This window comes from Geospiza fortis, unplaced genomic scaffold, assembly GCF_000277835.1.
Source record: "Geospiza fortis unplaced genomic scaffold, GeoFor_1.0 scaffold359, whole genome shotgun sequence".
NCBI classification, from domain to species: Eukaryota; Metazoa; Chordata; class Aves; order Passeriformes; family Thraupidae; genus Geospiza; species Geospiza fortis.
The window spans coordinates 632,842-659,781 of record NW_005054519.1 but is presented as its reverse complement, the minus strand read 5'-3'; the positions used below and the strand labels follow the sequence as shown (position 1 = coordinate 659,781).

Below are 26,940 nucleotides of genomic sequence, written 5' to 3'. Positions count from 1 at the left end.
AAACCATATGCCTTGAGCAAACAATCAGCAAAGTGTGTTAAAAGCTCTGAGAAGTACCACATTAGCCATACGTCAGCCAGCTGCAAGTCCTGCCCTATTAATTTCAATAAAAGCTTGCCCCTTCAAAAGTGATTTTTTGACTTCTTTGTTCTAAAAATACGGCTTAAATAAAATCTGTGCATCTGCAGTTAGGTTTACAGCAACAAATTTATTCTATCTGCAAAATAATATTGAAATTTTGGTTTGGTTTTAAAAGTTTCCCTAGAGACAGAAAAATCCATTACAAGCTTTCCCTGTAGCTGGAAAGGAAACAGTCACTCATGAGCACCCTAAAACCATTTGTAGCAGATATTCTTCATACTCTTGAGGGTCTCTTGCCCAGAGTAGAATACTCAGTCTTGTGCCATGAGAAAAATGAAAAATGTATGTATTGTTTTTCTCCCTTTTGTTGGATTTAGCTGATGCTCACCCTGCTGGAGTTACTACCCTGAGGCTGTTTGTAAGAGTGAGTCAAGAATACAGTGGTAGTAATAAACATGTAAACTGTGTGTTTGTATGGCTCCCTACATCTGTGAGGCACTGCTTTGTCTCTACATCTCTGTATATTTGTTTTATGTGCCCTGGTTAAAATGGATTCTCTGGTGTTTATGTTTATATAGCCACAGATTGTTATTATCTGCATATCAAAAGAAGGGGTGAGTATGGAAAAAAAAAGTACAGTGCCATTGTGACAGGTACAAAATACTTTCTCAGAGCCCAGGGTAGTATTATTTTAGACTCAGTTTTGTGGGGTTTAAAAACCACAAGAACAATGCATATTAATACAAATGTTACAGCAGCTCTGAGCAGGCATGAAATATTTTGTTCCAAGCTGTTTTAGCTAAATAAAAAAGGGTAGCAAGTGTATTGTGAATGAAACATTTTCAGTGCTGATTTTTACCTACATGGTCGTCTTCTTTGATCCTCTGAAATATTTTATCAAGAGAAACCAATGTTGCAAGTGCTAAGGCAGAACAGCAGAGCAGCCTACTGGGGTTAGTTGTCTGTTCTCCACAGTGCTCACAGTTAAGCCAAAGTGAGGCATAATTAGGCAGGTAAATTCAATCTACTTTCTATCAGTCAAACTGATTTATACAATTATTAATACCACCCTGCGATGGTAGTGAAAAAAAAAATATCTTTAAATATTAGTGGTAGTAGAGAATCTGACAGACTTTTATTGTTTCTTTTGACTGGAGCATCTCGGTGCTCAGGAAAGGCTGAGGGAGCTGGGGCTGCTCAGCCTGGAGAGGGCCCTCAGCCCTGGCTGTCCCTGTGTGTCCCTGTCTGTCTGTCCCTGTGTGTCCCTGTCTGTCCCTGTGTGTCCCTGTCTGTCTGTCCCTGTCTGTCCCTGTGTGCAGGGAGGGCAGAGCAGGGCCCAGGCTCTGCTGCAGGCCCAGTGACGGCCCCAGAGCCACGGGCAGGGCCTGAGCCCAGCCCAGCCTGTCCCAGTGTGTCCCTGGTGTCCCTGTCTGTCTGTCCCTGTGTCCCCCTGTGTGTCCCTGTGTCCCCCTGTGAGCAGGGAGGGCAGAGCAGGCCCAGGCTCTGAGCGAGTCTGTGAAAAGTTTTTTTTCTCTCTGTAGCCAGAGCTCTGCTGCCACACAGAAAGGCTGTGCAGGCTCCTGCCTGGGGACATTGCAGAGCCACACGGACACACTGCTGTGCCCTGGGCTCTGGGATGGCCCTGCTGGAGCAGGGAGGTGCCACCAGAGCAGCCCCTCCAGCCTCACCCATCCTGGGATTGTGTTTTATTTCTCTCTTGATCTGTGAAAGTTCTCACAGTTCTACTCCACAGGCCTTAGACTGTGTGCAGTAGATGTAACACTCCATTGTTTATCCTTTGTTTCTGCTCATCTCATCTCGTCACAGACCTTTAATGACTTTATTGGGTAGTTTATCGACTCAGATTCCAGTTTCCTTTTTCCTTCCATCCGAGGTCAGAATACATCTTGAATTGGCACAAGGTATCTCACTGTTCTACACAGCTTAAAATTACTAAAGCTCCTCCTTTGTGCAGTAGTTCTGGATAGTTGGTCTCCTCCAAATTCTGGTCCCAGTTTTAACAATGTCAAACGTAGTTTAAGACACTGGCAAATTCTTGGAGCTTTACTTGTGGTGGAAGTGACTGAAAATCCAACAGCCTTTTACCAGGTCTTGACTGTGGCTGCGAAGTCTTAAGACAAGTCTGCAGAGAGATAATAGCTGATAAAAATACGTGTTTATAAAGGTTGCTTCAAGGTTGGGGATGTTGCTCCCTGCAGAAGAATTCCTCCAGTGTTAAACTGATACTACACTGGATGAGAGCCAACAAGCTCTGAACTTGCTCTTAAAAACCTGGAGCTGGAGATCTTTTCAGAGAATACATCTGTATTGCTAATTTGCACCTTGAAGGAGGAAATTGGCTGGAGAGTTGGTGAGAATGAATAAATTGATTCACAGTGGGTTGACAACTCCCTGTGTCTGACTTTCTGTGAAACATCTGTGGGTGATGCCACCACAAAATTTGACTGCTGGCTTGCAAGCTGGTCTACTATCAATATGTGATTAAAAACCTGTTGCTCAGGTATATGAACTGGATTTGTGGCACTGTTTTCCAGATTGCTTTGTCTAGCTTTGAATGGATGATAAAGGGGCTGGAGCAGAGCAAGGAAAAACCTGCTTCTTCAAAAAATGTCATCTCTGCTGACTTTCACAGATGTGCAAGCAGAATAATGCAGCAGAAAATCAAGCCCAGATCTGAAAGTAATGATTTATTCAGAAAATATTTTTCTTTATAAAAAGTTTTCTTTTTACAGTTTTAGAGAGAAAAATAATGAAGAGGAGTAAGTTTTAGCAAGTATTACAAGGTGAAATTTCTAACAGCTAAATCATTAAATGCACTCATTTGTACACATCAGCGATGGAGATGACAAGTTGTATAGATCACAATTCTTCTCTTCTTGTCATGAGGAATAGTGATTTATTATTTGAGTAATCATGCAGTACAACACAGGATTTAGATTCCCCAAGAAAAAGATTTGCAATGTTTATGAATGTATGGATGTATTAGTATGTCATTATAAAATTATAAACTCAGAAAAAAAAATTATTAGTTTCTAAAATGTGATGCTTGTACACTGAATAAAGCTATAATGTAAACCAGACAGGCAGGCCTGTGAATCAAATATATTAAAGATTTTCCTGATTTGTGTCTGCTGTAGACAAAGAATACTCATGTTTGTGCCACTTTAATCCATGATGAAGGTGCAGCATATACTCAGAAAAATGTCCTTATGTTCAGCACACTTAGTAAGTTTTTTTTTTATCCTGAAAATTGTCCAGTTTCATACAAAGATTAAATGAGACAAGAGACTCAGATGTCCTGGCAGTCTACACTTGGTGCTGAAGAATGAATGGATTAAATATATGAAATTCTTAGCTAGTATCCTTCTGCAAAGGAAAACATAACATTATGCAATTACACAGTATGGGCATTTAAATTTATTCAGCCCTTGTAGGATCTGCATGTGGCATCTTTTCCCCCCCCAGACAGACATTATTGTAGCTTTATTCTGAGAAGCAATTTTCCATATCACAGCTGGTCATCAGTGAGGCATTGTAGCCCTAATTCCATGGCTGGCCCTCAGCGGGGAGTTGTGCTTCCCTCGTGCTGCTCTGTGCCAGGACACACTCGGTTCTTACAGCACTGAGGAGCCTTGGATGTGGATTTGTTGGGAGCACGAGCTGCAAGTTTGTTTTTTCAGGCTAAAGGGAAGGACTATTAACCACAAACTCTAGAGCCTCTGATTTTATAATTGGAAATCAATTGGGCAAAGCCTAGTTTTGCATATGCGACCTCTTCCTGTGACTGTATCCCAAAATGGTTCTCTCCTGAAATGGTTTGCTTAACAATTTTACATTAACTGCTAATCTATTTGCAAAATCAGTTTGAAATACTAAATTACCTGTGTGCTTTTGGCGACCACATAGAAAAAAAGTTTAAGCAGCATGGAATTATCTGAATGGTGTTTTTTTGGTAATTTGCATTTTAATCTCATTGTTCATTTGCTTTAATTAAAAGCCATCACAAAAGTTATTGGCACTGTGGAGTTGCAGTGACTTTGGTAAGGGCACAGTGGGGCTGATTACATCTGGAGTTGATATTGTTCTCTTGTGTCCAAGGAGGGTAAAATGCAGCTTGAGTGTGTTAGGCCAGACTTTGCTAAAAGGCTTTTACTCAACTGGTTTGGCCACCATGGGCCTGTGTGTTGGTGTGGGCTCATTTCTGTCCTGATTACCCTGGTGTTTGGGAATGCTCGGGTGGCAGGGATGTAGCATTTCCTATTGTTATATTTCCTATTATTTTTTCTCTGCTATTGTGCACAGAGAGCTGTTCAGCTCTCGAAAAAGAAGGTGCCTGGCCAGAGTATTTAATATCAATGACCTTCAGATTCAGGGCTGGGGGAACAGGACCCAAAATCTGCTTTGTTTCCTGGAAAGTGACATATGCAAACTGTTATAAGTGACAAGTTCCTCAGGGGCCAGCATGGGGCCAGTGTTATTTAATATCTCCATTAAGGACGTAGGTGATTGGATGGAATGGGTGGATTAGATCAGAGATTAGGAAGAAGTGAAGATGGGCAGGCCCTAGCACAGGGTGCCCAGAGCAGCTGGGGCTGCCCCTGGATCCCTGGCAGTGCCCAAGGCCAGGTTGGACACTGGGGCTGGGAGCAGCCTGGGACAGTGGGAGGTGGCCCTGCCACTTTTGCTTTTTCCGGTATTTGCAGTGCTTGATCTTATACAAACATATAAATGTATAAAATATCTTGCTGTTCTGGTTAATTTTGTGTTGGAAATGGAAAGTTCTTTCCATGTTAAAGGGAAAATTCCTAATTATTAACTCAGTAAATTTTTTTTGGATTTTTAATTTGCAATAATTGATTTATTGTGGTGGTAGCACAGCAATTTATATACTGGGAAGCAGGAATAATCTGTTGAGTTTTCTCTTTCTGTCTGAGGTCTCATTATCTGTGCATGTTTATTATTTACTACCCCAGAGTAGCGCTGTTGTAAAACGTGCAAGAATATTTGAGATTTGTTGTATGATAGGGCTGAATGGAATTGAATTGGATCTAAGTAACTGCAGATGTGGCTGGTTTCATCTTTATCAGCTTATCTAAGCTTCTGCACTTAAAGGCTTCTGTCAGTTCAAAGCACAGGCACTGCTTGGTTGAACAGAGCTAAACTATGGTAGCACTTCTTAGCCTTTCAAAAATAATTCTAATTTTAATTCAAACATATGTACTACAGAACTTGGAGGAGTTTAGATATGCATCAATTAAAAATTCCTTTCCGTTTTTATAATATAAGGAGGCACAAAAAAAAGGAAACATATCAAAGCTCTTGAAGTTTAATTTTAGTTTTCTCAAAAAATGTGTCTTTCCATGTGAACAAATGTAATTGAGTTCTTTCCCCATTCCCTTGCTTAAAATAAAAAAAAATCACTAAAATATAAATCAAGATATAGCATCAAAGAGCAATTTTGTCAATACAGGCATTTGGGGAGATTCTTAGAATGTTGGAATAATTATAACACTGGATTTCTGTTCAGCTTAGGGATAGACAAAAATTTGCTACTCCAGAGCATACTGAGATATCTGAGTGCATTTCTGCTTTTGAAATGATGGCAGAGCCTACAAGTGCAGCAGGATTAAAATGGCTATATATTTTTTTTTTGCCTTGGGTTTTGGTTTGTTTGCATCTCCAATTTTGATAGTTTTTACTTCAGCTGGACATCGTGGCATGTTCAGAGCAGAGCTGAATCTTTTGATTGCATTTTTCTCAAAGGGCTGAAATATGGGCCAGATATGGATCACAAATAGATCCCTTCTAAAAGAGCATCAAATTTATGGCTGGAGATTTCCACAGTGAGAGAAAATTCAGCCTAATTCATTTGCTAGTGAAATATATTCAAAGCAATCCCAGAAAGGGCTGTGCACAGCAAGGGCTGGGTTTGTGCATCAAGACTTATAATCCAAAATCCCTTGGCCAAGGTAGGGTTTGTGAAAGATAAGCAGGAAGAAATCATTAGGAAGAGACTGTTAAAGAGCTAAGGAGATCTCAGATCTAATAATTTCTTTTCCTTTCCCAAAACTCAGTCCATGAGCTTTCACACTTCTGTGTGGTATTTGCAATTTAAGAAAACTTGACTCGACCCTTAGTGATATCCTATATAAGGTGAGAATATGTTTTAAAAATGTAATATTCCCATCTCTGGGAAAAAAAAAAAATATAAGCAGTTGGATCCCCTGTAGTGTTTGTGCACTGAGTCTGGGGTGATGAGAGCCAAGGGATTATGTCCAGGAGCTGCCTGTGGTGCCTTGAGATCAGTGCTTGACACTGAGGAAGGGATCCTTCATCCATGGTGGCCCTGTCCTTGTCACAAATCCCAGATGGGTCTCAGAGAAAGCAGCAGGATGTTCCCTTATGCACAGTGCCGCAAATGATGGGGAAAAAAGGCACAATGGGAAAAAAAGGGAGAAAACAAAACTTGAGAGATTGATTTGGGCATGTGAGGCCTTGACACCATGGGGTGATCCCGTCACTGGGCAGTCTCTGAGCACAGGGATCAATTGTGCCCTTCTGCACTGTGCTCCATGTTCCCTGGCACCTGACAACGTGTCTATTGATTTCCAGAGATGTTTTCTGGGGGAAAATTATTGCCTTCACATGTGAGATTTCTCTGTGCTCATCATGGATTGCTGAGGAACTGGAATGGACTAGTGTCACTGGGAATGATGTAATGTAATTCAGGAGGAGACAATATGGGGATGGTTGTCATCCTGTGGTGCAGCTCAAAGGTTTTCATTACAAACTACAAAAAAAGTAATAATTTAAAGGTCTTTCTAAATCCTACACAAGAAGGAGTTTCAGTAGGTATTCTGCATATGGAATTTACTCCAGTCTTAACTCTTCCTGCTGGGATTATTTATTCAAATTGTGCAGAAAAATGCCGAGTCATAGCTGTGATATCCTTTATCACAATACACAATTTTGTTTGTTAAGATATACTAATAGCAGATATCTTGATCTGTATAACTCAGGGGCACAATCTAAGATGTTATTTTAGAGATAAATTAGTATGTACAAGAAAAATGATTAGAATGTGGTTACTTAGCTTCTGTTAATTTGCAGCCAGGTGACAAGAGGCTCAATGTGAGTGACCAGTGATGCTGCAGCAAAGAAAGCCAACAGGCTGCTGGGTCACACCAGCAAGGGCATCACCAGCAGAGACAGAGTCATTGTCCCTCTCCTGCATAATGTTGGGAGTCTTGGGCTCAGTTTTGGTCCCTGCTGTGCAAAAAAGAGGTGGACAGGCTGGAGAGACCCCAGCGAAGGGCCATAAAGGTAATGCAAGGGCTGGGAAGCTGCCATAGAGGGAAAGGCTGGGAGGACTGAGTTCAGCCTTCGGAGAGGAAGGGTTAGGGAAGAGCTTATCACTGTGCTCCAGTATTTAAATGGCAGCTGCAAGGAAGATCTTAGAACCATGGATCAGCCTGAGTTGGAAGGGACCACAAAGATCATTCAGTGCCACCCCTGCCATGGGCAGGGACACCTCCCACTGTCCCAGGCTGCTCCCAGCCCCAGTGTCCAGCCTGACCTTGGGCACTGCCAGGGATCCAGGGGCAGCCCCAGCTGCTCTGGGCACCCTGTGCCAGGGCCTGCCCACCCTGCCAGGGAACAATTCCTCCCTAATCTCTAACCCAAACCTGCCAGTTTGGAGCCATTCCCCTTTGTCACCAGGAGTCACATGGAAAAGATGAGGGGTAATGGGTAAAAGTTCCTTCTGGGGAGATTCCAAGTGAACATGAGCAGGATAATTTTCACCATGTGAACAACCAGCCATTGGAATAATCTCCCCAGGGAAGGGCTGGATCCCACACCATGGGGTATTACTCAGATTCAGCTGCTCAGGCTGCTGGGTCATCTTGTCTAGACCATATTGGCTCTGGCCAATAAAGGTTGAACCAGATGATCTTTGAGGTCCCTTCCATCCTGCTGTTCTACAATTCCATGAAGTGTTTAAAGCACTCAATATAATGAATATTTGCTGTCCACTCCCGAGCTGAATGCCAGTTCTTGTTTATGACATTATTAAGTTAAAAGGAAAGTCCAATAATTGTCTCCAGCAGACTCATTTGCATTATTTCCTCCTAGTAATTACATGAACAATGGGGATTCTCTACCTAAGAGCAAAATACATGTTGATCTGTATGTGCTGAAATATAATCACAGCAAATGTGTTTTAATTATGTGCAGAAGTAAAGGCACGGCAGAAAGCTGCTCTAATATCTACAGAGTGAGTCATCACCTAAAAGGACTAAAACATTAAAATAAAGCTGGTTCTAATAAGGAAAATAATTAAATTATGATAAACAAATGAAATGAAATTGCTTTTTTTTTGTTGGAAGGAAAGGTTTAATTGGAGGATTTGTGTAGGCAGAAGGGATGGCTTTGCTTTTAAAGGAAATAAGAATTTAATTCTCCTAGAATTTGAGAGCTGTTTCTGAGATGAATGACAGATTTTCATTTCATGTGCAGTTGAAAAGTTGAGGAGAAAAGATACTTTTTTGTCACTCAAAATACAAAGTCTTAAAATACCAAAAAATGTTTTGGGGTAGGCATAGCATTTTAATTAGATGAAAATGAGACCTCTTACATGATAACAAAAAAAAAAAATAATTTAAAAGGAAATATTCCATTTACATTTTAAACATCCTAAAAAAGGAGAAACATTTTAGAAGAATAAAATTCATGCATATACAGGTAAAAAAAGCTTCTCAATGAAAATAACATTGCTTCTCAATAAAAAATGACATTGAAGAAAACAACATGTTGAGGAAAAATACTGCTTTTGTCCTTCTCCAAACTCTTTTTGTCCTAAATCAGCTTTTTAGTAGTATGAATGATTGGTGTCACTGAATCATTATTCTTGTCCTGAAAAAAAAATATATAGGTGAAAAAATATATAGGTGAAAAAATCAAGGGTAAGGCTGGTATTTTGGGGGTGTCTTCCTGGTGGTCTGCTCAGCCATCCTCAGGACCTTTAAGTGCTCTGTTTGTTCTGTGTTGGGGCTCCATTTCTGTGAGAGTTTCCCCAGCAGTGGAGTGGGCAGATGATTTTTGCTTAGCACTGGAGATGCTCTCTGGGTTACTGTGGTGATACATTTGGCATGTGTGATGCCCCTGTATTCAGATCTGGGTGTTGATAATGTCCCCTTGACTGCAGGAAGACAAATAAAAGGGTTGTTCTGGTCTGTGGGAAGCTGGGAGTGAATTGCTGCTGTTCAGGATGTGTGATTGCTCACTCTGCACCCCAGGGCTGGATGACATGGCCACTCTGATGATGACTCTCTTTGCTTGGACTATCAATATAAAGTGTCACTTCTAGAAGAGAATCAAGCCAGAAGAGAGCTTTAGCCATAGGCAGGGAGAAGAAGCTAGCTTGGCGGTAAGATTCAAGGCAGAATAAATAAAGTCTGGGAGCATTCTTAGCAAAAAAATACAGTCATTATTGAATAGAATGTTATCCAAGTCAGGTATTATTTCTGGGGAAAAAACAACAACTCAGAGTCTCCATATCCATCTCTTCTGCAGTCAGAGAAGGAATTGAAATCCATGTTATCTCTGCAGACTTCTGGCCTGCCTTATAGAATGTAACTCTTTGTGTTCTCCTTGGTTTCAACCAGCTGCTATCCTGATTTCCTTTCATGCAGATTTTCTGGAAAAGCTTCTTCCCACCAAGCAACTCCCCCATGCCTCTGATGGTGAGGGATTGCTTCTCCAGTGCTTCCCTACAGGCCTAAAAATTCAGTAATTGTCAAATCTCTTGTAGACAAGAGCAGGAAATGGGAAGAAATGTAATTATCAAATGTAAAACTCTCCAGGTAACCCTTAGAGGAATATTTTCATAAGCATTCCTGGATTATTGGGGCATTTTTCCTCTTTGCTGAAGACTGTGGTTTGTTTGGCTTTTATTAAAAAAAAAAGGAAAAAGGAAAAAGAAAAGCTCCAACCATCTTGTAATCAATAAACTGGCATCTGGAAGTTAAATATTCTCAGCTTAATTTTCTGTGGCAAGATTTAAATTGCCTAACATTCCTGTAACTTTTTTCTCCATGTGTTTTAGGAGCCATATGCTTGGTATTTATTTCCTTTTGTTTCTTCCTGTTTCCCCATGTATTTACCCCGGATATTTCTATTTCTCAGTTGTTTTCAGCATCCAAGCTGGCTGATATTTGGCCTTTGAGTTCCACTACCAGTGTCCCTTTGGAACTACATTTCAGCAGATAGAAGAAAGCTGAGATATGAGGATTATTTTTTTCTTGTGACAATATAGCACAATTTAGCTGGAGGCTTTTTACATTTTTCTCTATTATCCATCACCTAATCTGCATAACCTCATTCCTTTTTATTAGTAAGGGACAGATGTTAGACTTGTAACTATTTAGCTCTTATATGAAAGTTATTTTTGAGGGATGAAAAGTAAGTACACTGCATGGAATACAATTTCACTATAATTTTTCATTTTGCCTTAAAAATATAGATTATTTTTAGATCTAGAGAATGGTTAGAATTATTGTGATGTTCCTCTAAACTGTTAGAGTAGACTGAGTAGAGACCAGAGTGGCAAAGAGCAAGTGAGGTTTAAAAAGTTCCAGGTAAGCTGTAAGAAATCCCAGGTATTCATGGGTCTGGTGGCACTGGATCTTTAAATGGGGATTTCCATCCATTCTTGTGGATACCACAGTCTCCACAAATGGGGTCCATCTATAAGGGGCTGCTCGTGTAACAACTGAAACCTAAAAATTTTCTGGTTGTCACTGTCCTATTTTCTGGAAAAATCCCTTCACCAGGATTTCTTCCCCTGGGACGCTGAGAAGCCTCAGAGAAAAAGGAAAACAATAATTATCTGATTGCTTCTCCCATGTTTTGCTGCTTTGGAATGTGGGTTGGAGATTGTTTATCCAACATGTGAATTGTTTTGACTTAATGGCCAATCACAGTCAGGCTGTGTCGGGACTTTGGAAGGAGTCAGGAGTTTTTCATTCATATCTTGTTAACCCTCTGTAAGTATCCTTTCTCTATTCTTTAGTATAGTTTTAGTATAGCATAATATAATATCATATAATAAAATAATAAATTAGCCTTCTAAGAACATGGAGTCAGATTCACAATTCCTCCTTCGTCCTGGGGACCCAGAAAATATCTGATCTTTCTGGATTCTGATCTTTCTGGATTCTTTCACAGACCTGTGTGACGGTTGACACAAGGGTTCTTGGGTGAAGGAAGAGACGAGATGGTTGACTCCATTATCAGAAGGCTTGATTTATTATTTTATGATATATACATCTATTAAAATTACACTAAAAAGAAAAAGCAGGAGAGCTTTTCAGAAGCTTGCTAAGCTAAGAATAGAATAGTAAAGAATGATAACAAACCCTGCTCTCTCGGACTGTGTCCGAGCGAGCTCAGTTCTGGATTGGCCATTATTTCTAAACATCCAAGCTGGGCCAATCCAGATGGACCTGTTGCATTCCACAGCAGCAGATAACTTATTGTTTACATCTTGTTGCTGAACTTCTCAGCTTCAGCAGGGAAAATCCTGAGAGAGGATTTTTCATAAAAGAAATGTCTGTGACAGACCTGGACCTATTTGTTAAACCTGCTTATCAATAATATATGAAACCAAAGCAGAATATATAACTGACCCAGGAACTCTGCTTTTCTTATGGATTTCTCCCCTGTTATTGGGAATGTCAGTGCTGCAGTCCCACAGAATTGCTGTGTGTTTTCTCTTGGGTTTTGTGTTGGTTAGAAGTGCAGGGTTTCATTCAACCTAATTATTTTGTCTTGAAAATAATTCTTGAGCTCGTTGTAGCACTGCATTCACACTTCCTCATCACACAGTCAGGAAAGGAAAGGAGACTGGGGAACCCAGGGGGTTTCCCTGCTCAGCCCTCTTGCCAGCACTGCTGCTGTATAATCAGCAGCACTTATGCACCAGGCTGGAGAAAATGATGGCTCCAAGCATTCCTGTCCTTCTGCCTTTTCCTGAGAGCAGCTACCAGTGAGTGCAGTTGGCACAGCTGAGCCAGGCAGCTCTGGGCCAGCTGTAAACATACACCAAGCCACAGAGCACTGGTGAGGTATTTAAATAGCCTGGCATTTTTAGTGTGGGTGCAAAAAGAATTTGGTTTAATGCTGCTGTGATTGTGATTTCTGACTGGGCATGGTTCCAGCATGTCTCAAAACAGAGTTAACCTTTGATGAGCCAAGATATATTTGGTAAATCAATCAGTTTTTCTGACAGAATATTCCTGACAAGACTGACCAACAGTGCATTTGACACTGCTGATATTTTGTTGAAGAACTTCATGCAGCAGATGATCTTTCAGTTAACTTTGCCATCAATGTCCATTTACATACCCAATAATCCCATCTCTATAGGCAAACAAAACATTCCATCTCCTATATCCTGAGTAAATGTAAAAAGGCAGCTTTACTGACTTGATAAATAATCTCAAACACTTCATTTCAGAGTCATGCTATTTTCAACACTTTATTATCTGCCAGTCAGATAATTGTTAATCTCATTATTTATCTCATTTGTATGGAAGTCAGTTACACCTCTATTAGTTATCAGAAAAAGTATAAAAAATAAACTTGTAGGCCAGTGGTAAACTCTGACTTTAATTGGGCTATAAATTGTGGAGTCACAATATGAATTAATAACTAGATGTTAGTTGTGAGGGTTGTTTTTTTTTGATAGAGTGTCTTTGCTTCTGTATCATTCTTATAAGTCTTTATGCTTCTCATTTGGTTTTGTCCATTCAAATATGAGACAGAGACTCCTACTGAGGTGCTGGGATCAGGCTCTAAAACCATTCAAATTAAAAAGAAAAAGTAATATCAGGACTAGAAATTTGTGAAGGCATTCAGCTCTATTTTTCTGGTGAGTTTGACTCATACTGAATCCATAGGTGGCAACTGTAGAAATTAGCTAACGTCTTAGAAAGTTGGGGTTTTTTTCCCCCCCAGATGATGTATTTTGGGTTCATTCTTCCTTGACTCTGGTTTAGAAACAGGGAAGGTAAAAAAAACCCATTTGCTATTTCCCCATCAACAGAGGAGAGTGAGGTAAGCTGGGGAAGGCTGTAGCACACAATGTAAGAGTCCTTGTGGCAGCAAGGACCTCTATGTGTTATTGCAGTACAGGTAATTAATAACCATTATTTACAGCTCAGTTCTGACTGCACTTGTCCCCTGCCCGGCTGCCATTTGGTGCTCTCAGCAGATTTCCCTCAGGAACTTCAGCAGAAATAGAAGGAACCTTCATAAGATATTTGGATTTTGTTTCATTCTTGTATCCAGGGTATTGTTTGGATCATTTAAGAACTCAGTTTGACTTCTCAGTATTGTACCTCTTCTTCATCTTTTTAAAGGTGTTTTTTTTTGTGGGCTTTTATCCTGAGCACACTTTTTATTAGAGAAACCTCAGCCAAGTCCTTGGAGATCTTCGAAGTTCTCCCTCATGCAGCTGTTTCCCTCGTTTGTTGTTCCTTTTATGGAATTTATGTCTCCAGTGGGCAGCCTGATGATCAGTTCTTTGAAGGAGAGGGAATACACATCCTGTGTACTTGAAGGGTCCTCAGAAATCATTATTTAGTCTTATATACCTCAAGTTTGTAAGAAATTCACAGGGCCCAGCCTTGGTCCAGCACAGGAGAGACCTGGAGCTGCTCAGAGAGCCCAGAGGAGGCTCCAGGAGGAGAAGAGGGGTGGAGCAGCTCTGCTGGGAGGAAAGGCTGGCACAGCTGGCATTGTTCACCTGCACAGGAGAAGCTTTGGCTGAGCTCAGGGTGGCCTTGCAGGGCCTGAAGGAGCTGCAGGAAAGATGGAGAGAGACAATTGCCAAGGGCTGGAGGGACAGGAGCCAGGGAAGTGCTGCCAGTGCCAGAGGGCAGGGCTGGGTGGGATCCTGGGAATGAGGAATTGTTCCCTGTGAGGGTGGGCAGGCCCTGAACAGGGTGCCTGTGGAGGGATAGGATGTTAGAAAATAAAGACAGTGCAGAAGGTAGTCTCACCCCTGAGGAGTTGCAGCTGTACTAATCACCAAAGATTAGGAATAGGCCCACCCTTAATAGGCCACAGCTGTTTCCAATAAAAGGATGAGTGCTGTAAAAGAGGGGATTAGCTGGTTGAGGAGAGAGATGGAGTTTGTTGCCTGTGCTGTGAAGAAGAAGGAGTCAGTGCTGTGAGGAGCTGCCCATGAGGAATCACCGGGATGGTATGGGAGCTTTTACAATAAGATGATAACAGCCCAGAGCAGCTGTGGCTGCCCCTGGATCCCTGGCAGTGCCCAAGACCAGGTTGGACATTGGGGCTTGGAGTGACATGGGACAGTGGAAGGTGTCCCTGTGATGGCGCTGGATGAACTTTAAGGTCCCACCCATTCTGTGATTCTTTGCCTGCTGTCTTTACCGTAGTGAGTATCCTCCTCTTCCAGGGGAATGCAGGACAGCTGCTCACCCGTCCTTCCTGTGAGGAGCATTAGGGACAGCAGGGAACAGCTGAATGGGGACAGGGCCATATGGGGTTTGGGCTGTTCCCTGCTCACAGAGTGCTACGAGCTCCCCCCAGCTTGCGTGGGCAGAGCAAACCAACAGTGATTCAACCATCATTAAATTAGTGCAGATGTCTCCTGCAGCCTCCCACAGGAGTCTTTCCGTGAGCTCAGACAATTTGGATAAAGGTCTAGACTAAATCATTGCTAAGTCTATATGGATTCTGGCTGGCTTGAGATTGACATATGTTACACACTTCCAGCTCCTGGGATACTGATTTGTACACAAGTTGGCTGTATCCATGCTGAGCCAGAGCTCCTTTTTTGATGGGATGCTGACCCCACATTTTGAGTGTTTGGAATCACAGGTAGCTCAGGTGCTTATAGCAAAGGACATAAATACTCTGAACAGTTCCCACACATATAGCACTGTGAATTTTGCTTCCTTTGAAACAAATTAGGTTATCTGATGTGTCAAAAAAAGGTGATAATTGTCCCTGAGACTTGAGTCTCCCATTGTCCTGGGCAGGGGACAGCAGGGCTCAATACAAGTTGCTAGGGGATCGGGGGTAATACATCTCTAGGAATGAAACCCTGCTGGAGCAGGCGCAGTGCTTCATTTCTGCATGTTTAATACTGCCGATGTGTAATGGTTTATGCATCCTCTCCCTGCTCAATTCTTCCAGAAAAGCATTAACAAAGGCAGGAGCAATGATCTTTCTCTAGTGGTTTAAGGAATATTTCAAATTTAATGGTGTTGCAAATTGATCGCATTATGAGAGACATAACCTTTGCGAGAGAGTTGGTAAGAAATTCACAGGAATGCATGACTTAGTGGAAATGCATGGGAAATTACATTAGGAAGCTTTGGAAACCACACGAGTGATGAGGCAAATAACTCCTTGTGATACTGCATGAAATGATAATAACTAGTTTCAACCAGGTTCCTCCAAATAACTTACAATTCTGCATGAGTTATCCCTAATAAACATCTAACTGCAAGAAAAGAGGGAAAAATAATCAAATTATCCTCATGTTACATCTATTCATTCTGATGTATGACACTCTGATGTTGCTATGTAATTGCAAACAGAGCAGCTCTGAAGAGCTGGTTCTGGTTTGTTTGACATCTCATAAGGAGTTTGTTTTGTAGCATTTCTAAGTTGTGTTTATTTTCACATTCTAAATAATTTGAAAGATATTTCAAATAAGAAAAAATTGCTACTGCCCCCCTGTGAACAGTTCACAGGTTAGTGTGAGTGCACTAGAAATCAGTCATATTGTCACCTGTAAGCAGATAGTTTATAAGAGAAGCAATATGTAAGTACCCACAATTTAATTTTTCAGCTCTCTTTATTTCACTGTTACCTTCTCAACAGCTTTCAATTTTAGCTCGAGCTGGCTGCAGAGCTGATGTTTATATTTCTGCACTGTAGCTGTGTTTGACAGCCAATTGCTAGAGAAGAGCTTTCTATTTGCACTGCCAGCTTTACACATTATGTGGTTTTAGACAGTACTTACTTCCTTACTTACTTCCTTGTTCAGACACTGAAGGATTTTAAGCAGTAATCTTAAATTTGAAAAATTACCTTCCAAAAAAAGGTATTTTACTGCTTTCAGGCTGGTTTTATTAAATATTATTAGCAGGAGACATCCTGCATGAATTTGAAATTCTTTTATTAAAAAGGAAGACAGGTTAAATATATTATCTCTGGGACCCTCCCAATCATTTTGAGCAAAACATGAGAAGAAGGCAGGCTGGTGAAAGCAGGGCCTTGAAGGATTTTAAAATCATGACAGCTAAATATGCTTAAATAAATACAAATATCTTCTCTTCTTTGACCACTCTGGCCTGTTGTACTTTTCTGTGCCTTGGCTTATCTAGGCTCTAAGCTTGTCTAGTTTGGCAGATTTTGTAAGCAGCCTTCAAATTACTGCTGTGCCTACATAATTATTAACTTTTATTCCTCGTCTGCAATCCAAAGACTATGTGTTCTGAGCTGTGGCTTTGACATTCACTTGAGAAAATAATTTCAACAACACAAAGAGGTCTTGGTGCTCAACTGCAGTGAACTCTGGGCCTGAGAATGAAACCTGGCAAGTTGTAATAAGCTTTTAAAGAGGAAAAGAAAAATACAGCTCAAACAACAAGGCAGAAAAGCTCAGAACATGGTGAATAAGGTGATGATGATTAAATGGACAACAGAGTAGGATTTGGGATGTGGGAACTGCTGAGCTTCTGGCTAACCTGTGGTATGGGAATTCCTATAGCTTATGGTTTTGTACAGCCAACTCCATATTTTGTCTGTATTGAGGATGGATCATCAAGTTAGCCTCTGCTGGCAATAAAATTGACGGCCCAAAGGGAAGAGCCCTCTGAAGTCATTCCTGGAGGCTTCACAAGCCTTACATGTAGCAAAAACTACAGCATAGTTTGTGTCCAAGACTGACAAGCTGGAGGAGCGAGCAAATGGCTTTGCTGCTCTTTCTCTGAGTTGGGAAAAGAGTGACAAGTGCAGGAGGAGGCACTGTTAATTATAATGCCTGAAGCACTGGAATTGTTAATGTAAGAGCTTGACCCCAAACAGTGGGAGATGACAGAGACTTTTTTTCCCCCATAAAGACACAAAAGAGGGAATGTGTTTTACAAGACTAAAGCTGCATGCAATTTTTGAGGCTCTCTGTGCCCAGCTCTCAGATCTCCTGTGGTGAACCACTGTTCACTGTAGATGAAATAATAGGGAAGTAAATGAGATGGGAAAGGATTCCTCTTTGGCAGCGTGACACAACTTCATCTCATGCTTCCAAGTGTCAGGAACAGTTGGGTTAAAAAAATCCAGAGCTGCTTCCAGGAGCGGTGTGTGCTGGAACAGGGGAAAGGAACAGCAGTCTGGCTTCAGAAATAGTTGCATGAACTGCCAGCTGGGCAGAGAGCCAGCTACAAAAAGGTGCCAGCCATCTGAGGCCACTTGCCATGGGACATTTGGGCGTTAAGGAGCCGTGGGACGCAGGGACTGGAGGCGTCAGGCCAAGCTGCGGCGGGACAGGTCAGGTGTGGCACGGTGCTCTCAGGACAGAAGGGAGGACAGATGGTATTCCCAAATGGAAAGGGCCAAGGCCAGAGCTAGGCAAACAGAAAGCTTTAGCTATCATTTGGCTTAACATAAGGACTCAGAAACAGCAAGGTATGTAAGGAATGTGTGCAGGAAAAATCAGGCTGAGAGCGGGTTTGGGTGGGAACAAAGCACCTTGTCCTTGTCACCATCACAACCACAGGTGGGGTTGGGGAGTTGGGGAAGGCTTTGAATCTGGGGACATGTTTTCCTCCTTCCTAGGCTGTCAACAGTGAAGCAGCACCAGAAATATCTAAAAATTCTAATTGCAAATTCGCATGGAGATTAACTGGAGATAAATGCATGAAGCTGTCTAAGAATGCCTTGAGTAGTCCCACGGTCTGGATGTTTTTTGCTAATGTGAGTCTTTGTGAGACTGAATGTGGGTTTATTCCTTCCTCTGCTCCCCCCACCTGTAAAAACAAGTAGAGCTGTATTTTTTTTTCTCCCAAGACATTAAACAAAATTAGATATTAAAGATTGTTAAATCATCCTGATGAGGAAGGCAATAAATGATACAGAAAGGACCAATGGCACTGTGACCAGGAAGGATTCAGATCAAGATTCAGGCAGGTTCCTGAGCTCTTTCCTTGCATCAGCTGGTCATAATCAGTGGATTAAAATAACCTGACTGTTAGAAGCCAGGCTTGTCTGCAGTTTTCAAACAGCAGTTCACTCCAGTGTACTGTGGGATGATACCAAAAGGTAAGCAATGAAAAGTCATTTGTGCACAGTTGCAGCATAAATATAAACAGAGACAAAATTAGCAAATCAAATAGAATAAAAAAGCAGTAGCAAAGAATAAACAGAAACATAAAAGAAGCCATCTGGAATCAAAGATACTCAAATGACACGGTAGGAAACTGAGGCAGACAAAAGCGGAGATTACACTCTTGAATTGTTAGGGATATTACTGCTTTAATTCCCTTTGAATCTGGTTATGAAACTGCAGCTGAGAAGTGTGAGCAGTAATGTTCTTTGACAGTTACTCCAGAGGCTTCAACTTACATGATTCCTGGATCTTAAATGGAACCTTTGTCATCCATGGACATGTCTGTTTCCCTTCTGAAAGTGTTCAAGGACTGACATTATGTCAAGAGCATCAGCTCTGTGCCCCAATTTGTCATTACCCTGAATAATAATGCAGAATATTTGATTCTCCTCTTCACCACTTATAATTCCCATTACTAAAGATGGGACCAGCCTATCCATGGAGAAAATGAAAGATTGAAATATTAAATTGAAATTAAATTCACTTTATTAATTCTGTGTTGTATGGAAGTGAATCAAATCTATTTATAAAAATTTAATTAGGAATGACTCTTTAAACCATGGGTCAACAATAAACATGTTCATTGTCCATGATGTGTCAGAGCACATCAACAATACAGAGAAAAACTTTCTGTAACTCCTAAAGAGGTTCATGTTTTTAGGAAAAAATCATCCCTGCAAAGCCATGTACAGAAAGCAACAACTGAAGAGTAAGGTGCATTACAGTTTTTGAAAGCATTTTGAAGCCCAGCATACAGTTTTTGATATATATATAAAATGGTTGTAAAAGTCACTAAAACCCTTCCATACTTTCACAGAATGACTGAGAGCTTCTTAGAAGCCAGCAGCTTCAGAAAAGAGTCATAAAAAGCTGAAAATTCCATCTCAAAGTCCATTAAATGGGGTCTGCCTCATAAATGAGGAATTTTATTGCAAGGCAAAGGTAAAAAATAGAAGAAGAACCTGAAGCATCAGGACAGTGCTGGTGCGTTGTGCTGGTGTCTGTGAAACATCAGGTGAAAATCAGTGAGGCACCCTTAAAAGAAAAGATTCCAGAGTTAGGACAGGCAAGGATGATGCAAATTTTAAAATGAAGTTTTAAGGGCAGATGATTCCTTTTCCCTTGAAACAAGTATGGGGTAATTCCCTTGTAATTACATGAAGATGAATTAATTACTTTCTAACAAACTCAAATAAAAACTTGACGACATAATACCGCCTTCTCTTGGCTTAATTAAAAATGTCCAGGAGCATTTTCATAATGTGTAGATGCTTCCCCACATGAAATATCTCTATATTTATGCTTGTTTTTTTTACTGATACAAGGAAATTAGGATTACAGCTCCTCCCACTGATGAGGGATCTATTATGGGCTGTTGTGTATCAAGTTGTGCATTAGCACCACACACCTAAAAGGGCTGGAAGTGCCTAATCCTCCTGCAGAGGAAAACCAACAGCTTTCTGCTCATCTGGGCATGGCCCAGCCCTGATGGTGAACACATGGAATTCTTTGTGCTGAGCAACCTGTTGTTTTGGCTGCCATGGGTTTGCCAGGTAGCTGAGTGAGAGCAGGTGAGACAGCTCCCATCTGCAGAGGAGGCTCCTGCATCTGCTCAGAATTGCAAAGGAGCTTCACCAACCTCGCTCCCAGCCTTTGTCCATGCATTAAATCCCTGGCTGCTAATGCAGTTTGTAGCCAAGGACTTGCTAAGAAAACCTTGTTTGAAATATGCTGAACAAAGAGTTATGGAATAGGAAAATTTAATAACAGTCCCACGCTCCTGGAGTTGTGTTTTACTGCAGAATAACACTTTTGCATCTGCAGAATACAGAGGCTCTTAGAATCAGTTTCATCTCTGCAGTTTCTCTGGCATGGATTTTAATTATACATGTTTGCAATGTATATACATGAAAGACTATAAATGCATTTTATACCCTTGGATAGTGTGTTGGCAAGACTTTTAGACATGCATTAGTGAAAACAATGTTAATTTTGTGGCAGCACCCTGTGTGTGCTGTTCCTGTTAGTCCTGGCTTCATTTATTACCATCTGTATTATCAGATAGAACAGCAAAGGAATTAATAAAGACTAGAAATTGCTCTAGTCTGAGGGTTCATTTGGAATGAAGGTAATTTTTTTAGGGAAAAAAATGATCTGTGCTGAGGCTACAGGGGAGCTATTAGTAAGGTATTAATACAGGGCATCTGCATCACCATTAAAACTCAGAGCTGCTCCAAAGTCACTCCTGTCTCCATAAATCCAGGCATGAATTGGGTGATGGACTTGAATCTGCTGCTGTAAGAGAGAGAGGTGTGTGGATTTATAGTCCTCCAGGTAGGGCAGTGATGGAGGAAGATGATTTCACTTCCTTTGAAGTCTAATGAAGTGAATCTCACATAATGGAAGTGATTTTACCTCTCTCTGAACGAGATGAGGTTCTCCAGTAAATGTGTGTGTTTGTTTGTTTTGGGGTGCTCTCTGGCAGTGGGACACTGGGGCAGACACAGACATTTTCTGTTTCAAGCAGAAATTCTTGTTGCATCTGGATGTTGCTCTGAGAAAGGTCAGCTTTCAAGTATAGGTGCAGCAAATAAAGCCTGCAGATGTGGAAAGCAGCTTCATATTTACATTTTGTGAGGCTTTTTGAGCAGAAAGCACTGTTCATTTCTCATATTCATTTTGCCCTTCTATCATTCACCTAGATCCTATATAATTATGTGTTTAATGATCTTCACCCTTCACACGAACACAGCTTGCTGAAGCTTGACTCTTGCAGTAAATTATCATTCATGTCTGGTAGGAGAGAGGAAATATTACTTGGGAAAAATGCTGGGCTATCTGACTTAAGATTTCAGTCTGTGATATAACTTTGTAGTAGGTGATGATGACTTAATCTTAAATCTAAACAATAAAGTGATTTTGGAGAAGTGGCTCTTCCATAGGTAATTTCTTATTATATTTTGATATTAGAGTGTAAGGACTTCAAAACCTAGAAAAGTTATCTTAATTATTTAAGTCAGTTTGGATGCTTCCCATAGATTGTAGTAAATGCCTCATTTATGTCTTGTGTTTTTTTAATTAAAAAACACAAGACATGAAAAAAAGAGAAAAAATTCCCATTATAAATCTTTGGTAAAAAACTGATCTTCCACTCATCAGACTTAGTTTCAACTTTAATATTACAAGATGCTCCTATCTCTTGTACTTTATGTTTAGCCCTTCACCTTGTAGTGTTTCAAATAGCAATACTTGAATAACAAATGGCAATTCTTGCTTTTGATACAATGGAATTTAACTTATTAGAGGAAATCTTATTAATGGTAATAATAGACATTTTTATCATTTTAACTATTGGTATATCACTGGGACTACAAAGGTTTTATAGCTCTGCATTAATATCTACCAGAACTGATTTATGAACTATAACTGCTGTTGGATATTATGGGTAAAACCTGAGATTACACAGCCAGCCTCTCTTAGTTATTAGCAAATAGCAAATTCTAGAATGTTTAAGCCTTCTCAAATATCTATATGGGATATCTGGTTTATTCTTAGAAGTTCAGATTTTAGCTTTTTATTGTGTGGCTGGGTGAGCTGAGATGTTCCCAGTTCCTCTGCTGAGCTGTGGGTGTCCAGACAATGCTGTGATATTACATCACTCTAACTCAGCTCTGAACATGCGGCCAAAACCTTCATATGCAATGTTAATGCCATATAGATTTTATTCAGGGAGCAAACAGATGCTTAAATTATAAACAATCTGTTTAAAACACAGATTCTGGATTGATCTTTACAGGCTCTGGGGCTCTGAAAATGAGGGTCATAAGGACAATAATCTTAAAGGCAAAAGGAGTTGTGTTAACTTTCTGAGCAGACCAAACTGTGACACCAACCAAGAGGAGAGGGCAGCGCCTCAGTAAATGGGGCTGATTGTTCTCAAGCAGGAGCTGATGGCAGGTGCAAAAAGAAAAGCAGATTGAACTTTGGAAAAGGGACTCAGCTGTCACTTGACATCTCCGTGTACGTTCCTGTGGGCTGGGTAGGAAGAGTGAACTGGATTGAGTCATGCATATTCACAGCTAAAGTGCTCTGAAAAAGTTGTTAAAACAATGGTGGGGGTAATAAAATGCTGCCCAGCAAAACAGAGAGCATGAGTTTACACCTCGTGTGGGTCGTGGGAGTTGTGCCATTATTGCAGAGCAGTGAATGCACTGGTGGCCAGGATTTTGTGTCTGTAACAAGCCAGATGAACAGGGAAATCAGCCCTGGCTGCTGCTGTCCGCTGTGCTCATTGCAACAGACAGAGCTTTGTGTTTGCTGAGCCCTCGAACAGCTGAATTCCTGAACAGGTGAGCTGTAGATACAACTGTTTGTGAACAGTTGTGGGCAGAAGGACCTGCAGAGCCACTTGTGCCATAAGAATCTCCTGTGGTTTGGCTGTAGCCGGTGTTACAAGGCTTTTTTCCACACTTATTTTAATATCCTAATGCCAGCTCTTATTCTAAATGATGCTGCTGCCTGGCCCTGGCAACCCCTGCTATCAATTGAGAGTAAAATGCATAACCAGCAACAACTTCTGTTGAGCTGTCTGCACAGAATGAGCAAACAGGAAAAGGTCTTTAGTGCTGGTTGTAACTCATGCTTCAACCTAAGCAAGTTGTACATATTTCCTTCAGACTGTCTTTTGTGAGGCAGAGATAAATAATAATAGATGCAAGTTACATTTTTAATAATGTTATTCACTTCTTATTGATCATATTGAGTGTGTTGGAGCTAACAGTAAACAGAATTTAAACCCCTAATCCTGGGTATTCAAGTTATTATCCTGTATTTTTGAATGTGTTGACAGTGATACATATGATCCAACCAATTCCCATTCTCACAACTTAAAAATTATTGGAGATAATCTGATATGCAGTGTTTGGCTCTGAGCCTACCAAAAAATCAATGAAAGTCCTTTGTCCCCTGGTTTTTAATTAATAAAAACATTAAAAATAAATAATGTATTTCTCATACTGCTTCAGTTTATTATAATTCTCTCTTGTTTTTTTAAAGCCAAATACAAATTTAATAGTTTTTTTTTTTTACTGATGGGGCTTTGAGGAGAATGGGAAGATGTGTGCAAGGGTTCTTCTACCAGGGAACATACTTTTGGAATAAAGATCTTAGAACCTTTTAGGTTCTGCAAAGATCTGAGTTGTGATAGGGTTTTTAATTTCTCTGACTGCTGTCTGTGACAAGATTCCATAGATGCCAGTGTTCAACCATTTCCAGTCACCTGGAAATAAGTTGAAAGTAATAACTAAAAATAAGAGGTTAGATTAAAACATATGTTATGGTTAACCCTTCCCTCACCCTTTCATCTAATAGGTTAGGCACATTTTGTACTTGTACATTTGGACTGATAATGGTTCTGAAGGCATTTACATTTTAGAATGAGGATTTAAAATGTATATATAACAGCTGCTTTTTAAATAGAAAGTCTAATTATGCCTATGATTGCATCAATTTTTGATTAGTATGCATACAAATCCCTGCTCTCCATGTGTGTTCAAGCTGAGCTGTGGATCACTGGTGCTGGGATTGAAGCACAAAGGATCAGCTGACAAAATGTACAGTTAGACCAAAGCAAAAAAAAAAACCAACAAACAAACCCAAATTCCTTGTGTACATTTTTTTTTTGTCTCTAAAATGTGTTTTTGGTTTTTTTTTTTTCCTTTTTCTCCTTTTTAGCTACACACAGACCTGGATCCTGGCAGCAGCAAAATCAAATATATCCTGTCAGGAGATGGAGCTGGAACCATCTTTGTGATCAACGACAAGACTGGAGACATCCACGCCATGAAGAGGCTGGACAGGGAGGAGAAGGCTGAGTACACCCTGACAGCCCAGGCTGTGGACAGGGACACAAACCAGCCCCTGGAGCCCCCCTCAGAATTCATCATCAAGGTGCAGGACATCAATGACAATGCTCCTGAGTTTGTGGAGGGCCCCTACCACGCCACAGTGCCAGAAATGTCTGTTGTGGGTACGTATGTGTGAGCTCTCCCTGCTCACAGCCTGGGCTGTGCCAGGAGGCTGTTGAGTTGGTGATGAATAATAAGGTATTTATTATGTTGTTAGCATTCATTTGCATATTTTCAAATCTTTTCTTGGCCAGAGCTTTCATCTGCAGCACAATAGCCGAGTCCCTCAGTAGTAAGGAAATGATTAACAGCTGTATTAATGTCTCTTTGTCCAACAACACTTTAATGGGCTAAATTTATATTTCCCTTCTGACACTGCAGTTAGAGAATTGTTATTGAGAAGGATTTATCAAGATTTGCTCCAGCATGATGCTTTAATCCTATTGATATTTTGTTGATGTTTAATTATCTGTTTGTTGTTTTCCTACACTTGCAGGGCATTGATACATACTTATTTGTTTTCCTCTAAGTGCAACTGTAATCAGGGAAAAACATTGAAATGAAAGATGTTGTGTCTGGGAATTGATGGTTAGTCTGTAGAGTGGACTTAACCAATTAGCCACAGGATTTGCATGGATGATGGAAGGGAAAAGCAGAGAAAGCTGTGGAAAAAGATGGTGAAAAGGGAAATTAATTGTGTGAAAGCAGAAAAGAAAAAGGAGAAGAACATAATCTTCTTAATATATTTTACTTATATTTATTCATTTTGTCGGATTAGTGTGAATCTCTTTCTTCATGGATTAATATATTAGAATCTTTTCTGCATAGTTTGCCCCTGTGTGTGCAAGTGAGCATCCTTACAGAGGCAGATATTGACACTCCCCAGGACACATATAGAGTGCAGCTCATCTTCAGCTGTCACTGAAACCAAAGGGAAGCAAACCTACCAAACCAAGAGAATCCATTTTAGGGCAATATAAAAATTCAGCATAAGCAAAGGCATCAAAATCTGGCCGTGAAATGCAGAGGAAATTCTAATGCACTTTAGTGTTAGGTTGAGGATAATGTGCTTTTCAGTGATTTGTCTACATCTGTCAAAGCAAGGTAATTGAAGGAGTGCCAAGGCACTTTGTGGAATAAAGCAACATCCTATCACAAAGTTTCAAAAACACCACTCTCTGTTATTTAGCTAAAAAGAGGAGGAATGTGAGGAGCCAGAACCATCCTCTCACTCACAGCACAGAGTTCCACCAAGTCAATGTCAAATACAAGTGTGAGTGCTGACTGCATGGTCATACCTGAGGCTTCACCTTGTAAATCAACTCTGCTTCTGCAGATTTTGAAATCTGCATTGTGACAAAAATGATATGTGAATTTTTCAGCCTGCATTTCAATTCTTTTACTAAACCGTAGTTTTATAAGTTGAGTTTTTATATGTTGAGTTTTTAAACGTTTGTATATGTTGAGTTACTTTTAATTATACAGCAGCACAAACATAATATGGACCTGCTTTCAGAAGATATTTCAGCCAAGCTCTAGGTGAGCAAATGACTTAATTAAATAAAATCAGAATAGGAAAGCAAACCAAAACAAAACAGTATGGGCGAAGGAGGAAGGAAACTTGAATGCTGTCACTTCTTATGTAAATGAGATTTATGTTGTGTTTTTGGTGAAAAAGGAGAAAGAAGAAGAAGAAAAGAAAAAGAAAAGAAAAGAAAAGATGATTTCTGATCACAAAGCCTCTATAAAAATATTTTATATCTGTGCATATTTACATTCTGTGATAAATACATGACCTTTATCCAAGCAGTATTCACTGTAAAGAAGAGGAGAAAAAAAACCCAAAATGGAAAACTTTGAGAGGAAACTAATCAGGAGATGAAGAAAAATCTAATAAATTGTTAACATGAGTTTTAAAAGATGGTAAATGCAATAAGAGTAAGGGAATAAAAGATGAAATTTTAGTGAAAGAGAGGTAAAGTAAGAATGGAGAAAGAGTGAAAAAGGAGGGGAAAATGTGAAGAAAGGTAATGAGAGATGAATTAAAAGTTAAAACTTCGTAAAGGAAAACTATTAAAGAGGATTATAGAAATCATTGTAGCAGAAATAACCAATGGCTGGATGTAGTTTAGGGAATAGCCAAAGGGACTGGCTCTACAGGAAAATGTTTCATCTGTTCCCCAAGGATCTTGGGGAAAAGAGAGACACTGAACTGCCTCTGAAATTACAAAGTTCCACATTTTTATGGCTTCTTAGGCTGCACAAAAGAGTTTTGTCCAAAAGCAAGTGTGTTCTAACAACAAAAATGGTTGTTACCATTACTAAAACAACCTATGTGATAGAGATTTGCAATAGATTGTCTGATAGGTCTGGGGTTTATTACTGTAACTCTGAGAGTTTTGCACATTTATCCCTTAGGATCCCTGTCCCTTCCAGCTGTTTTACAGGACATTCCTAGGAGTGCAAGTTTCCAAGTTGCTGCTCTACAGAAGCACCAACATGCAT

The 26,940-nt window shown here is 40.3% G+C and overlaps 1 protein-coding gene across 3 annotated transcripts in view; it reads left to right on the top strand.

Annotated features, from left to right (window-relative positions):
• CDH8 (cadherin 8) overlaps nucleotides 1–26,940 on the top strand; it is a 162,314-nt gene that overhangs the window by 34,460 nt on the left and 100,914 nt on the right. For all 3 annotated transcript variants that reach the window (XM_031063641.1, XM_031063640.1, XM_031063642.1), the window contains exon 3: nucleotides 24,263–24,557. In XM_031063641.1, the coding sequence (XP_030919501.1) occupies nucleotides 24,263–24,557 (295 nt within the window). The remainder of the gene's footprint in view (nucleotides 1–24,262; nucleotides 24,558–26,940) is intronic.